At 54.7% G+C, this 15,415-nt stretch overlaps 2 protein-coding genes across 2 annotated transcripts in view; both read right to left on the reverse strand.

Moving 5' to 3' along the window:
• Positions 1 to 7,276, reverse strand: part of HOMER2 (homer scaffold protein 2) — a 62,111-nt gene extending 54,835 nt beyond the window's left edge. The window contains exon 1 of the mRNA XM_060179536.1: positions 7,109 to 7,276. Coding sequence (XP_060035519.1) covers positions 7,109 to 7,114 — 6 coding nt within the window. The 5' untranslated portion in view covers positions 7,115 to 7,276. The remainder of the gene's footprint in view (positions 1 to 7,108) is intronic.
• A 5,015-nt stretch (positions 7,277 to 12,291) lies between these two features.
• C20H15orf40 (chromosome 20 C15orf40 homolog) lies at positions 12,292 to 15,003 on the reverse strand. Its single transcript, XM_060179546.1, has 4 exons — positions 14,845 to 15,003; positions 14,575 to 14,692; positions 13,939 to 14,066; positions 12,292 to 12,406 (listed from the first exon to the last, which is right to left on the reverse strand). The coding sequence occupies exons 1-4, from the start codon at positions 14,956 to 14,958 to the stop codon at positions 12,311 to 12,313; spliced, it is 456 nt and encodes a 151-aa protein (XP_060035529.1). The 5' UTR covers positions 14,959 to 15,003; the 3' UTR covers positions 12,292 to 12,310.
• Positions 15,004 to 15,415: the final 412 nt, after the last annotated feature.

Consider the following 15,415-nt stretch of genomic DNA (forward strand, 5'->3'; position numbering starts at 1 on the left):
GCTCACAGGGCAGGGCGCAGGGCAGTGACCACCCGGCGCCGCCCGCACCCCAGCCGGCCCGCAAAGGGGGGCGCGTCCCCGCGGGGCAGTCAGGGCGGACGTGCGCGCCCCCGCGGAGAGGCAGAGAGCGGACGTGCGGGTCCCCGCGGGGCAGTCAGGGCGGACGCGCGCCCCCGCGGAGAGGCAGAGGGCGGACGTGCGGGTCCACGAGGGGCAGAGGGCGGACGTGCGGGTCCACGAGGGGCAGAGGGCGGACGTGCGGGTCCCCGCGGGGCAGTCAGGGCGGACGTGCGCGCCCCTGCGGAGAGGCAGAGGGCGGACGTGCGGGTCCCCGCGGGGCAGTCAGGGCGGACGTGCGCGCCCCTGCGGAGAGGCAGAGGGCGGACGTGCGGGTCCACGAGGGGCAGAGGGCGGACGTGCGCGCCCCCGCGGAGAGGCAGAGAGCGGACGTCCGGGTCCACGAGGGGCAGAGGGCGGACGTGCGGGTCCACGAGGGGCGGAGGGCGGACGCGCGCCCCCGCGGAGAGGCAGAGAGCGGACGTGCGGGTCCACGAGGGGCGGAGGGCGGACGCGCGCCCCCGCGGAGAGGCAGAGGGCGGACGTGCGGGTCCACGAGGGGCAGAGGGCAGACGTGCGGGTCCCCGCGGGGCAGTCAGGGCGGACGCGCGCCCCCGCGGAGAGGCAGAGGGCGGACGTGCGGGTCCACGAGGGGCAGAGGGCGGACGTGCGGGTCCACGAGGGGCAGAGGGCGGACGTGCGGGTCCCCGCGGGGCAGTCAGGGCGGACGTGCGCGCCCCTGCGGAGAGGCAGAGGGCGGACGTGCGGGTCCCCGCGGGGCAGTCAGGGCGGACGTGCGCGCCCCTGCGGAGAGGCAGAGGGCGGACGTGCGGGTCCACGAGGGGCAGAGGGCGGACGTGCGCGCCCCCGCGGAGAGGCAGAGAGCGGACGTCCGGGTCCACGAGGGGCAGAGGGCGGACGTGCGGGTCCACGAGGGGCGGAGGGCGGACGCGCGCCCCCGCGGAGAGGCAGAGAGCGGACGTGCGGGTCCACGAGGGGCGGAGGGCGGACGCGCGCCCCCGCGGAGAGGCAGAGGGCGGACGTGCGGGTCCACGAGGGGCAGAGGGCGGACGTGCGGGTCCACGAGGGGCAGAGGGCAGACGTGCGGGTCCCCGCGGGGCAGTCAGGGCGGACGCGCGCCCCCGCGGAGAGGCAGAGGGCGGACGTGCGGGTCCACGAGGGGCAGAGGGCGGACGTGCGGGTCCCCGCGGGGCAGTCAGGGCGGACGTGCGCGCCCCTGCGGAGAGGCAGAGGGCGGACGTGCGGGTCCACGAGGGGCAGAGGGCGGACGTGCGGGTCCCCGCGGGGCAGTCAGGGCGGACGCGCGCCCCCGCGGAGAGGCAGAGGGCAGACGTGCGGGTCCACGAGGGGCAGAAGGCGGACGCGCGCGCCCCCGCGGAGAGGCAGAGGGCGGACGTGCGGGTCCACGAGGGGCAGTCAGGGCGGACGTGCGCGCCCCCGCGGAGAGGCAGTCCCGCCCGCCGCAGGACCTTCCCGGGGAGCGGCCGGAAGCCGCTTTCGCCGCCCCTCGCGTCCGGAACTTCCGGCCCCGCCCGCAGCGACGCCTCCCCGCCGCGCCGGAAGCGGAAGTCACTAGTGCCGGCCCTCTTCCGGGAGGCGGGGCGCCCGAGCCGGCCGCGCGTGCAGTGGGTGCTCCCCGCGGGCGGCCGGGGCGGCCGGGGCGGGGGTGGCCGGGGGTGGCCGGGGGTGGCCGCGGGCGCGCGGGCTCCGCTCACGGCCGCCTCCTCCCTCCCACAGCCCGGCGCCTTCGCGCGAGACGTGAGCTCCGACTGCGGCATGGCGGCCCCCGACTTCGAGGCCATGTTCGCCCACCGCTTCACGGAGGAGGACCGCGAGTTCCAGGACTACCTGCGGCGGCCGCCCGAGACGCCCCCGGTCGTGGAGGAGTGGGGCGGGGGCGGCTCGCGGAGCCGGGGCCAGCGGTGAGCCCGGGCGGGCGGGCGGGCGGGGAGGGAGGGAGGGAGGGGGAGAGGGCGGGCGGGCGGCGGCGGGCCCGGCGCGAGCGGAGCCGCGTGTGTGTTGCAGGTTCCGAGGCGGCGACCACAGACGCGGGTGGCCCGGCGACGGTCGTTCCGGCCCGTGGCCCCGGCGGCCCTGGGGCAACAGCTTCCCGCCGCGGCCGCCGCGCGGCTACTACTGACGACCCCGCGCGCACTCACCTCGCGCCCGCCGCAATAAACGCCTCCCACGCCGCCGCCGCGCTGTCCCGAGTCGTGCGCGCGTCCGTCCGCGTGTCCGTCCGCGTGCGCGCGCTCCCGCCGGGCAGGGCCGGAGCTGCGGAGGGAGGGAGGGAGGGTCGCACCGCTGGGCTTCCCGGCTGCCGTCCTGGCTCGGCTGGGGAGGGGGCCCTGGGCGATCGCCGTGCAGGTGTTTCACTTGGTTTTACTGAGACGAGCGACCTGACCGGCTGACGGTGGTGCTGGGGATTGAAGCTGGGAGCTCGGAACCATGACTGCTGACTCCCCGGCCCTGGAGGAACCGCATGTCAGGTCATTTTAGTAACCGCTACCAGTGCTCCCTGCAGGTAGAATACAAGACGTACCATCAAGAGAAGGTTTTCCTTCTGTCCTCATCAAATGGCAGTAAGCCTGCAGTGCTGCTATATAAAGATAGGCCTTGACACTACCAGGTGGTCAACCCAGAGTCAGAAGCCTGGCTGCACCCCAAGTTCTCCATTGCATTCAGGGTGCAGGCCCTGAGCAGCCCCACAACTCGAGGGCAGAGTCCTGAAGGCCTCTGCTGGCTGCAAGGACGGTTGAGCGAAATGATGCTCCCAAGAAGCTCAGGAGGCCACTCCTGAGGAATTAACAGTGACAGAGGACCTACTCTGTCTCAGCCCTGCATGAAGTCATGGTAAGAAGCTTCCAACGAGTCTCTGCACTTGAGTGAGCAACCAGCAGTCACATCAGGCTGCTTCCTGCATGTATAAAACCAGGAGAGACAGAAAATAACATTTCTGGAAAACCTTCCTTACAAGAGAATGAAAGTGTGAAATGGAATTATTCTCAAGCACACCACTTGTCTTTACAAGTAGATTTGCAGAAACGTAGCATTAGGCACTGTATACGGAACTACTGACTTGTGGTCCTGTTTGTCCAGAGTATCTTCTGGCTTTGAGAGTCACTTAAAGGGAGCTTATTTGCTCAGCTGTAGAAGGGGCAATAGTACCTGCCTGGCCATTTTCACAGGCTTACTGTAAGTATAAATGGCCAGACACACATTTGTGTCCTTGAGGACAGAAATGGGAGCTATGACCATTAAACCTGCAGTCAGTGGGAGGGAGGGCTCTGCTAAATTGTAGAGCTCTCAGTTGAGATCACATGTGTTACCACTGCACAAGGATTGGGGTTCAAGCCCTGCTCCCCACCTGCAGGGGGATGGGATGCTTCATAAGTAGTGAAGCAGGTCTGCAGATGTTTCTCCTATCTCCCTTACCCTTAATTTCTCTGTCATATCCAACAAAATGGCACACAGCCCCAGCGATAACCCTGGAAGGAAAAAAAAAGTTCAGAGTAGCTGATGAGGGCTGACTTGTTGAGAAAGATCTGCATGGACTCACTGAAGAACTTACTTGGAGTTTTTCTGTATTTTTTTATTTTAAGCAAGTGTGTATACAATTGAAGACTGAGTCATACTACTAAGTAGGATTTTAGAAGCTAGGGTGGTGGCTTAGCATAGCCATAGAACACAGAACTTAACATACCTGAGGTCCAGGGTTCTCATTTCATTGAATAATTTGTGGAAAACCCAACTGTGTTCACTTGGAAACTTTTTTTCCCCCAAAGCCTGGGAGGTGGCAGTGAGTAGAGCACTGACCTGTAAGCAAAAGGTCCTCAGTTCAATCCTGAGCATCACATGTGCCAGGGGTGCTCTGGTTTTCTCTCTCATTAAATACGTTTCATGGCCCTGGAAGTGGCATAGTGGACAGTGTTGAACTCTCACGCATGAGGCCCCAAGTTTTATCCCAACACTGCATGTGCGAGGTTGACGTTCTCTCATTAATAAACACAACAAAAATAAAACCATCCTCCTGTTTACAAACTTGAAGAGGTATGCTTTTACAGTTCTTAAATTTAGAATAAATTAAAACCAAGAGGGCTGAGGACATAGCATAGTAAGTGATTATGGAAAAGGATTTTCATGCCTGAGGCACCAAGGTCCCAGATTCAGGTCCCAGCACTACCATAGATCAGAGCTGAGCAGGGCTCTGGTAAAAACAGAAATACTCTTGACGTTCAGATGAATACTTCAGATATACACAAATGGAGGGCTGGGCAGTGGCACAACCAGTGAGGTCCACATTGTTACCATGCACAAGGACCCAGGTTCGAGTCCCTGTTCCCCATGGCAGGGGGCACTTCACAAGCAGTGAAGCAGGTCTGTAGGCATCTTTCTCCCTATCTCCTACCCTCTCAACTTTATCTCTATCAAAATAGAAAGTGGAAAAGAAGATATACAGATGGACATAATATCAAAAGATTTCCTGCTTCCAGACATTGGATTAAATTATGGGATGATGTCAATTAGATTCAAGTCAGAAGAGTTATTCCACTAGACACTGGGGCAGCTTAGAGAGCAAACACCTCCTTTTCCTCTTCTCTCAGTTTGGTTGACCTCTACTGTGACCAACTTTGGGGTAAAATATGGATGGGAGCAGAGATCCCAAGAGCTGTGGACACCCTGGGAAAGAATGGCTGTCCAGGACTCTGGTAGCACCCTAGTGCATTCCAGCACATTGAGCTAAGGGGGAGATGTCCGTTGCTATTACTGTGCTGGAGATATTGGGGGCTGGGTGGGGGGCAGAAAGCAAGCTTAGTTCCTGAGTTCCCAGTGCCATCAGATTGGAATGAGCTGTGGGTAAAACCCTTCCAGATCTTCAGGTGGACAGAAGATAGGGAACAGGTCAATGAAGAGGACAAGTCTCCCATCAGAACTGCTGTGACTTGACTTTCCTTGGCAGAATCCATTGCTGGGCTGGGTAGACAGGAACCCAGGCAGTGTGTCAGAGTGGAGGAGAGGGCATCTCTGGGCTGAGCTGGCTGCTTTTAGAAGGGCCAATTTGGGGGCTGAGTGGTAGTTCAGCAGTTTAGCGCACAAGGCATGCAACACAAGGACCAGTGTAAGGATCCCCACCTATGGCGGGGGTTGCTTCACAAGCAGTGAAGCAGGCATGTAGGTGTTTTATCTTTCTCTCCCTCCATTTCTCTCTGTCCTATCCAACAACAGCAATTACAACAGTAATAAGGATGACGAAAATGGCCTCCAGGAGCAGTGATTACCCTTGAGGCAAGGGGGAAAAAAAAAAAGCGATTCACAGCCTCCACTGTCTGCAGGGCTGCATCAGCTGGTTTCACTGCTGTCCCCAAGGAGAACAGAAGCCCCATGTACTAATTACCAGTTAGGTTTTCTCTGGGTCTCAGTGGCTTCTCCTGAGACAACTTCCAGGCATGAGCTCATGGTTTTTTCCACTGCTACTGCTCTCAGCTCCCCTAAGGATCTCCATCCTCTGGATTACACGAACAACGCTGCTCTAATGCTAAAGGCCTGAGATTTTTCTGATTCTTTTGTGTATATGCAAAAATATAACAAGACACAGATAACAGAAATCAGTCATCTATACTTAACCAGTTACTGGCTTTTTTGCTTTCAGGGTTGTCACTGGGACTCAGTGCTAGCACTATGAATCCAATGACCGTTTTTCCTTTTTTAAAACTTATTTATTGGAGATAGCCAGCAATCAAGGGGAAAGGAGGTAATAGAAAAGGACAGACACCTACAGCACTGCTTCACCACTTGCAAAGCTTTCCCTGAAGGTGGGGACTGGGGACCCGAACCCAAGTCCTTGAGCATTATAATGTGCGTTCAACCAGGTGTGCTACCACTTACTCCCTCTTTTTAAATTATTGGGTAGGACAGAAAGTGAGAGGGGAAGGGGAGACGGAGGGAGAAAGACAACTACAGACCTGCTTTGCCATTTGTGGAGTGTCCTCCCTGCAGGTGGGAAGCAGGGGGCTCAAACCTGGATCCTTATGCCACCACCCAGCCCCTGCCTTTTTTTTTTTTTTTTTTTTAATCCCTGCCACTGGGTTATCACTCCTTCTATTTGATAGGACAGAAATTGAGAGGGGGAGAGGGAAAGACACCTGTAGTACCTGCTTCAATGTTTGTGAAGCTTCCCCCTTGCTGGTGGGGATGGCGCTCACAACCAGGTCCTTGAGCATGGCGATGAGTACACTCCATCAGGTATATCACCACCTGGCTCCCTACTGCCTGTTCTTCATGGTTCTTTCACCAGGCCCATACAAATGGCTTTAATGTGATATACCACCAACTCTGGCTGATAGACCTACTTTTCCCTTTTTTACTAGAGCACTGATCAGCTCTGGCTTTCTGGTGGTGTGGGCGATCAAACTTGGGACTTTATAGAGCCTCAGGCTTGAGTCTGCATAACCATTATGCTATTTACCCCACCTACTTTTAAGTTGGGATATGTGAGTATACACACAGAGAATACACTTTGCTTCTGCCAAATGTTCTTTGCTTTGTGAACTTTGTTCATACAGTAGGATAAAACAGCTCTTCACTTTAGGTGGGTGTCTGCATTAGAAGCTAGTGATCTCACTTCAGCAACATCCTTATAGATTATGGTTAGCCACTGACCATACTGTAGGCAGAACTTAGACTGTGCCTGCCACTGCCCTGCCCTCCATGGAGCCTTTGCTGCTTCTGTGCTCCATGCAGTGTTCTCACTGTACAATCTTTGGGCTAAAATACCCAAATTCCTGATGCTTATACATGCCGACAGTCTCAAACACTGTAGCAACCCACATTTCCACGAGCAGTCGGTAAATAACATGTCTCCTGCCTTTCTCCCCTTTACTGGTTTGGTCTGGAGACTTTGGGCCTAGACTGGAGCACGAGCTTTTTATATTTGGAATGAAATCTTCATTTTTTCAACCTAGCTTGAGTCTCACTGCTGACCACTCTGCCACTCTTTCACCTGGGACACTCTTTTGCTCAATAAATTTACCTTCATTCTTCAGAACTTTCTGAGTATCTTTCAGCTGTTCCCTTTCTCAGGTTCCCTATTGTTTCTTCGCCTCCTCTGATTTTCCTATCTGCTGTTTCCTTTTCTTTCCTCAGCTTTCTTGCTCCTGCACCCTGGATCCCATGTTTCCAGCACCGCACCTCCAGGAGACCTGAGAATCTGAAACAATTTGAAAGTCACTGTGACAGTAAGACACTTATAGCTGATTATCAGGTGTTAAAACCATCTCAATTGAAGTGTAAGGGTTATCTCAAGTCTTTGGGGAGAAGCTGGCTGCTCCTGTGCCTTGAAGCATCACAGCTGCTTGAGGGATAAGATATGAAGGGTCGGGGCTGCACAGTGCTGCACCTGTGCTCCATGCACAAGCCTCTAGTCCCACCTGTAGGGAGGAAGCTTCCCCAGGTGAAGCACTGTGCAAGTGTCCTTCTTTCTCCTCTAACTTCTCTATTAATATATGACACAAAGGGTTTGCCTTTGTAGTAGCAGGAGGGGTTGGGGTGGCTTTTCTGGCCCCTCATTGCTCTGTACCCAAGCTGCCTTCAAATGACAACTGGCTTCCTAGAGAGACTTCCTAAATGGACAGAAGTCACATTCGAGGCTCCTAATAAGCTCCTTACTCGGCAGAAGTGTCCACTCAAATTAATCACTTGACATTCTATTAAAAAATTATTCTTTGCGTGGTCCAGGAGGTGGCACAGTGGCTAAGGCACTAGACTCTCAAGCATGAGGTCCTGAGTTCGATCCCCGGCAGCACATGTACCAGAGTGATGGCTGGTTCTCTCCTCCTATCTTTCTCATGAATAAATTCTTAAAAAAAAAAAAAAAAAGATTCCTTGCCTATTGTCCAGCTTGATTCCATTTTCCAAAAACACTAAATGGGTTTTCTGGAAGATGTGGTGTGTTAAGGCAGGCACGAGATGTCACAGTAACTGGAAGGCAGCCAGCAGCTGCAATAATAGCACTCACGCTGGAGCCGAGGTTCAGAGTGGGGACTCAGCCTGGGGAAGGGCTGGGAGACCAGACAAGGACTGGAGTGTAGTCTGACTGCGCAGGGCAGCTCACCTGAGAAGCAGTAAGAGTCCCTCTCTTGTCTTCACATTATGAATGGCTTTCTGCTGAACTATGGCACCACCTCTCACACAGAAACTGAAGTCACATTAAAAAAATCTGAGGCATCTTGGTGGGTTCCAAAATGCAGTCTGCACTACAGCAGTGGGGTTTTCTTTCTTTAGAGACAGAAAGTGAGACACCACCACCCAAATTTCCTTCAATAGGGTGGAGGCTGGCCTCAAACCTGGGTTGCACACATGACAAGAGCAACACAGGTAAGGAACTTCAAGTTTCTAGAATCTGTAAAAGGGGAGCTGCCTCAGTGTCCCTGGGGAGACCAGGGCTGATGATAGCTGCACTAAGCAAGCTTTCAGAGGTCATTGCCCCTTGCCTTAGCAGTCACTGTTGCTAGTGGGGAACCACCCTGTGTAGGATAAGACGTTGGACTGCTAGGCCAGGCAGTGGCACACTTGGTTAAGTGCAAATTACAATGTGTAAGGACCCAGGTTCAAGCTCCTGGTCCCCACCTGCCGGGGTAAGCTTCACATGTGGTGAACCAGTGCTGCAGGTCTTTCTTTATCCCCTTTCACTCTCCATTTCTCTACTTTATCAAATAAAATTCTATAAAAGGAAAAAGACATTCGATTGCTAAAGGCAACCTTGCTTGCTGGGGGAGGAGAGAGGGGAAGCATGTCCTCTTAGTTCTTTAGCCAGTTCCAACCTCTGATGCTCAAGGTGTCACTGGGTAGTTCTTTATTAAGAGATAGATGGGGGGTCGGGCGGTGGCGCAGTGGGTTAAGCGCATGTGGCGCAAAGTGCAGGGACCGGCATAAGGATCCCGGTTCGAGCCCCCGGCTCCCCACCTGCAGGGGAGTCGCTTCCCAGGCGGTGAAGCAGGTCTGCAGGTGTCTATCTTTCTCTCCCCTTCTCTGTCTTCCCCTCCTCTCTCCATTTCTCTCTGTCCTATCCAACAACGAATTGCGTCAACAAGGGCAATAATAATAACCACAACGAAGCTACAACAAGGGCAACAAAAGGGGGAAAAAAAAAAGAGATAGATGTACTTTTTAAACCCGTCCTTAAGTTTAAATGTGGCCATTTAAAATACACCTGCCTCCAAGAGCGCTGCCCCCACTGCCAAGTCCTGGGTGGATCGTGAGTAATTCAGAGACTGGTTTAGGTGGCCTGCCTGGATAACATTCCCTGGGAGCAGAGCCACAGAAGTGGACTAAGCTCTGGGGAGAGGAGTACCACAGCTCCTGAGCAGCCTTTTTCCTTATCAGAGGGATGATGTATAGATGAGAAGTCTGGAAATGCTGCCCTCTGGCCTCCATGAAGGAAGCAGGCCCACATGTAAAGCTGGATAAGGAGATAGGGAAACAAAAGGACATGGGTCCTTTATGATGCCCGTGCTGCCAAACCAATGCCTAGACACCAGCCTCTGTGCTGACCAGGCATGAGTGTGTGCGCATCCTTTTACTGTTTAAATCACATGGATTTGGGTCTCTGTCTCTTATGGAGGAAAGTATACTAGTGGGCTGGGAGGTGGTGCAATGGACAAAGCAGTATGTTCAGTTTGACACCCGGCATTTCATATGCCAGAATACCGTTCTGGTTTTGTCTTCCTCCCTCTCCTTCATCTATCATAAATAAGAGAGATGGAGAGAGAGACACCTGGGCGATGGCACACCTGGTTAAGCACATAGTACCATGCACAAGGGCCTGGGTTCAAGTGCCTGGTTCCCCACCTGCAGTGGGGATGCTTCAAAAGTTGTGAAGCATGTCTCCAGGTGTCTCTGTCTCCCTTATGTCCCTCCTCCCCTCTCAATGTTTCTGTCCTATTGAATAAAATAGGAGGGGCAAAAAAAAAAAAAGAAAAAGAAAATGGGGGAAAAGTGGCCATTTGGCAGGGAGCAGTGGATTCATAGTACTAGCACTGAGCCCCAACAATAACCCTGGAGGCAGGAAAAAAAAGTAGAAGAAAGCATGTAACAAAGTGGTCCAAGTAAAAATCTAAAACTCTGATGTATGTAAAAAGTACAAGCAGCCCTCACATCTCTAGACATCTAATTTTTGACAAAGCAGTGTCAAATACTAAATGGAGTCTCTTCAACAAATGGTGTTTGCAAAATTGGGTTGAAATATATAAGTATGAAACTGGGACACTACATTTTATCATGCACAAAAGGAAATTCCTCAAGGATTTGGAGGTTAGACCAGAAACCACCAATTTTTTTAGAGGAAAACATTGGCAGAACTTTTTGATGTAAGTTTTAAAGACTTCTTTGAGGACTCAAGTTCAATCACAAGACAAACACAGTGAGACGTAATAAACAAGGACCATAAAACTGACTGGGCTTGGTGTACTGCACCAAAGCAGAGAACTCTAAGGAAGGTAGGCAGGGAGTTGTGGAGGGTCCTGATGTGTGAGGTGGGGAAGAGTGTTCTGCAGACACCTATCATGGGGAGATTAGAAATTGTACCTATTTGTCAACAACTGTACTGCAAGCCATTAACCCCGATAAAATTTTATTGGGGGGGGGGGGCGCACAAGTAGAATGCCTTTGGAGTACACACTGGAACAGTGCTAAAAAAAGGTGATATAGCACATCTGGAGACTACACACGATAATGTGGATGAGTAACCTACTTTTTTTTGTCCTTGGTACCCATGAATAGAGTAAGAGTTGGTTCCCTACTCTTACTCAAGAACTTGCTACTATTATCTTCTGGTGGCGTCTCTATTTTTTAGAGATTTTGTCTACCTATACATTTTCTTGTGTACTTGGACAAAGCATATAACTGCTTATCTTTAGATCAGCAAATGTAATGAAATTATTACTTACTACCAAATCACTATCGTTTACAGTATTTCCAAATTAGATATTGGGAAGAACACAAAAAACAAACAAAAAAACCCCTAGATATTGCGACCAAGAGGTGGTTTACTCTGTAGAATGCACACACCACCACACAAGGACTGATTTTAAGTCCCTGTCCACCCCTGGGAGCACCTGCAGGAGGAAGCTTCACAGGCAGTGGAGTGGTGTGGTCTCTCCCTCTCTATCTAAAGAAAAAAATAAATGGCTGCCAGGATTGGTGGAGCCATGCAGGCACTGAACCTCAGTAATAGCACTGGTGACAAAAATAAAAACTAGTTTTTAGCTCTAGGTAAGGTTTGTGGCAAATTTTTATAAATATTGAAGATGGCTCCCAAGTCTTGTCTCATGACTCTTGAGTTCTCTGAGAATTGCAGGTCGATGGCTACAGCTAGGATACAGAGAGAAAAGAGATTCAGTGACTTCTGACAAGCAAATTAACATTTCTACTGCAAGTCTTGCTTAGTTTACTCTTTCATAAAGTGTTTAATAGTTTCTAAAAGATGCAAAAAGTATTTTGCATTTAGTATTAAGTATTTAAAAAAGTAAAGACTACAAAGGAGGGTGATAAGATTTTTTTCTTGTTTTAACTGGATTAGAATTCCCAGTCCCAGAATGTTATGGAAATATTACCGTTGGGGGCCAGGTGGTGGCACATCTGGTTGAGTGCAAGTTACAATGTGCAAGGGCCTGATTCAAGCCCCCAGCCCACACCTGCAGGGTGAAGCTTTGCGAGTGGTGAAGCAGTGCTGCAGGTGCTTCTTTCTCCCTTCTGTCTATCCAATAAAGATAATTTTAAAAAAGTTTAAAAGGTATTGTCAAAAAAAGAGAAATAATACCATTTACTACACAAGCAAGGCAAACAGCATTCAACTATGAATTAAGCAATCGAGGTATTAGTTATTGTATTGCATGATGATGTCCTGAATAATCTCCAACTTCTGGGAGTCTGAAGTCTTGTCACAAAATAAAAGGCACTGAATCAGTTCTCTTGAATATCCATTTTGGTTGTTAACCTTGTAAAACTATGAAAGCTCACTGCTACACATTTCAAGCTGTTAGGACTTCACAGTACTTTAAAAATTTTCTACTTTTTTGAATCCTGTTCTTATTTTAAATATATATATATACACACATATAGATTTTTTCCCCGTTTTCTCCAGTACATTCAAGTGTATTTTTCTGCCTCTTCAAAGATCATCAGAAAAAAAAAAAAAATAAACACTTCTCAAAAACGTACTTTTCGTTCCTTGCTTTTATTCTTTTTCAACTTGCTTTTTTAATTTCTCCAAGATTTCTTCTGGAGTTGTGGAGGCCAAAAGCTTCACTACTTTTTCGCGAGATCTGCCACCCTGGATCAAAAGGAAAAAGCAGTGTCAGGACCACACCCAGCCCTCGATCACAGCCGAAGAAGAGGTATCCAGTGCAGCTCTTCCTTGTGTTGCTACGGGTGGGCTAAAGCTTTCCACAGCTACCCGTTCCCTGACCATTTCTGATCTAAACAAATACTCAAATTCCATTTACTACACATTTTTACCATTCTCCCAAGTATTAGCCCTCACAAATCAATACCTCTTACTGTAAAAGCTGGGTGTTAACATTAACATGGAATCCAGATGTTTAAAGTGAAAATCACTGGCCAGGGAGATAGTTAATGGTGATGTAAAAGACTTTTTTTTCTTTTTCCTCCAAGGTTGTTGATGGGGCTCGGGGCCTGCACTACCAATCCACCTCTCTGGGAGGCCATTTTCCCCATTTTTGTTGCTCTTGTTGTTGGATAGGACAGAGAGAAATGGAGAGAGGAGGGGAAGACAGAGAGGGGGAGAGAAAGGCAGACACCTGCAGACCTGCCTCACCGCCTGTGAAGCGACCCCCTGCAGGTGGAGCCGGGGACTGGAGCCTGGGTCCTTCTTACACCAGTCCTTGTGCTTTGTGCCATGTGTGCTTAAGCCGCTGCACTACCACCTGGGCCCCATGTAACATGTAAAAGGCTTATGCCCAAAGCACTAAGGCCCCAGGTTCTATACCTGGGACCACTGTAACCAAAGATGAACAGTGCTCTGGTTAAAAATAAATACATACATCTTTTGCAAAAAGTGAAAACCACTATAATTTTATATAGCCTTGTATAAAAATATGCCAAACACAGGCTACTACTCTGTCCACATTTTTGATAACTCTAAATGAAAAACTACCATTTAAGATAACCATTAGGAGGGGTTTAAGCGCAGGTGGCGCAAAGCGCAGTGACCTGCGTCAGGATCCCGGTTCGAACCCCGGCTCCCCACCTGCAGGGGAGTCGCTTCCCAGGCGGTGAAGCAGGTCTGCAGGTGTCTGTCTTTCTCTCCCCCTCTCTGTCTTCCCCTCCTCTCTCCATTTCTCTCTGTCCTGTCCAACAACGATGACATCAATAACAGCAACAATAAAACAACAGGGCAACAAGAGGGAATCAATAATTTAAGAAAAAGGTAACCATTAAAGGCATTTGTTTTGAAACGCATCTTTTTTTAAACGGGGTCAGCGATGAGCTCCTTGAACCCGGGGTCCGGGAGCCTCAGGCCTGAGTCTGCGTAAGCGCTGCGCTGTCTGCTCCCGCCGGAGGCCTGAGTGGGAGCGGGTCTGGGCAGCGGGGGCGCGGGGCACACGGGCCTGAGGCGGAGGGAGGAGCGCCCGAGCAGGTGGGCTCCCTGGGCGGCAAAGCCAGAGCCTCGGCCCAGGGGCACCGTCGCCTCCTGAGCAGCTTCCGGGGGCGGGTCCCGGGGGCCTGGGCGCGGCTGGAGGCGCCCTGAGGCAGGACGTGAGGGACACAGCGAGCCGGCGGGGCCCCCGGGCCGGGAGCCACAAGGCGAGGGGACGAGGCTGGTCGCGAGGGACACAGGCCTACCTGGGCCAGGACCACGTCGCTCTTCCTGAGCGCCAAGACCCGGGCGAGGTAGCGGCAGAGCTCGGCGTTGGCCTCTCCCTCCGACGGCGGCGCCGCCACCGCCACGCCCACGGCCTCGGCCGTCACGCCTGCGGACGGAGCCGTCTGTTCCGGAAGGGCTCCGCGGGCCGGGCGGCGCTCTGACGGGGCGCGGCTGCTTCCGCGCGGGGCGGCCAGTCAGCCAGCGCCGCGCCCCGCACCTGTCACCGCGCCCCGCACCTGTCACCGCGCCCCGCACCTGTCACCGCGCCCCGCCCCGCACCTGTCACCCCGCCCCGCACCTGTCGCCCCGCCCCTGTCACCGCGCCCCGCACCTGTCACCGCGCCCCGCACCTGTCACCCCGCCCCGCACCTGTCACCGCGCCCCGCCCCGCACCTGTCACCGCGCCCCCCGTCCCGCACCTGTCACCGCGCCCCCCGTCCCGCACCTGTCACCGCGCCCCGCCCCGCACCTGTCACCCCGCCCCGCACCTGTCACCGCGCCCCGCCCCGCACCTGTCACCGCGCCCCCCGTCCCGCACCTGTCACCGCGCCCCCCGTCCCGCACCTGTCACCGCGCCCCGCCCCGCACCTGTCACCGCGCCCCCCGCCCCGCACCTGTCACCGCGTTCCGCCGGGAGCCGGGCTTGGCGCGGACGGCGACGGTGACGCGGCCCTCGGCGTCCACGGTCACGGGCCCCGGCGGCAGCTCGGCGTCCCCGCTGCGGCGCTGCCCCTGCAACGGCGACAGACGACGGTCTCGTGGCACCGCGCGGCCACACACGCGGCGCGGCCCTCCGCCCCCGCCCAGGCGCCCCCACAGCGGGCCGGCGAGGGGGGCTGACGGGAGCCGCCCCCGGCCCGGCCCGGCCCGGCCTCGCCACTGGCCTTGCTCGGCGCTGCGGCCTTCTTAGGCATCCCTGCGCCGGACCCCGAGCGGACGGAGGGCGGAGCTCGCTGCCGGGCCCCGAGCTGCCTCAGCCCGCGGCCCCACCACCGCATGCCGCCATGGAGGAGGCCGGCGCCGGAAGCGGCTTCTGCGCCTGCGCGCGAGGCTCACCCCGGATAGGGGCCCGTGCCGGAAGCGGCTTCTGCGCCTGCGCGCACCACGGGGGCGGGGTTCCGGCATGGCCGGGCGGGTCTCGGTGGGGAGCTCTGGGACCCGGGCGAGCAGTCCGCACCCCGGGCTTCAGACCCCGCCATGGAGGTTCCAGGGTGCAGAGCGCGGGGCCCGCTGAGGCCCACCGTGGTCGGCGCCTGCTGTCACTCGGGGCCGGGAGCGAGCACCGCGGACAGCTCCTGGGGACGGTGCTGGGGCTCTGGGTCCGAGTCTTGGGGGTTGGGGCCCAGGTCCCCCCCAGACAAGCCACCCCGAACCGCCCGGGGGACAGCAGGACCCCCACCCCGGGACAGTCAGGGGACAAAAGCACCCCCACCCCGGGACAGTCGGGGGGCAGCA

The sequence above is a fragment of the Erinaceus europaeus genome, chromosome 20 (genome assembly GCF_950295315.1).
Source record: "Erinaceus europaeus chromosome 20, mEriEur2.1, whole genome shotgun sequence".
Taxonomy (NCBI): Eukaryota; Metazoa; Chordata; class Mammalia; order Eulipotyphla; family Erinaceidae; genus Erinaceus; species Erinaceus europaeus.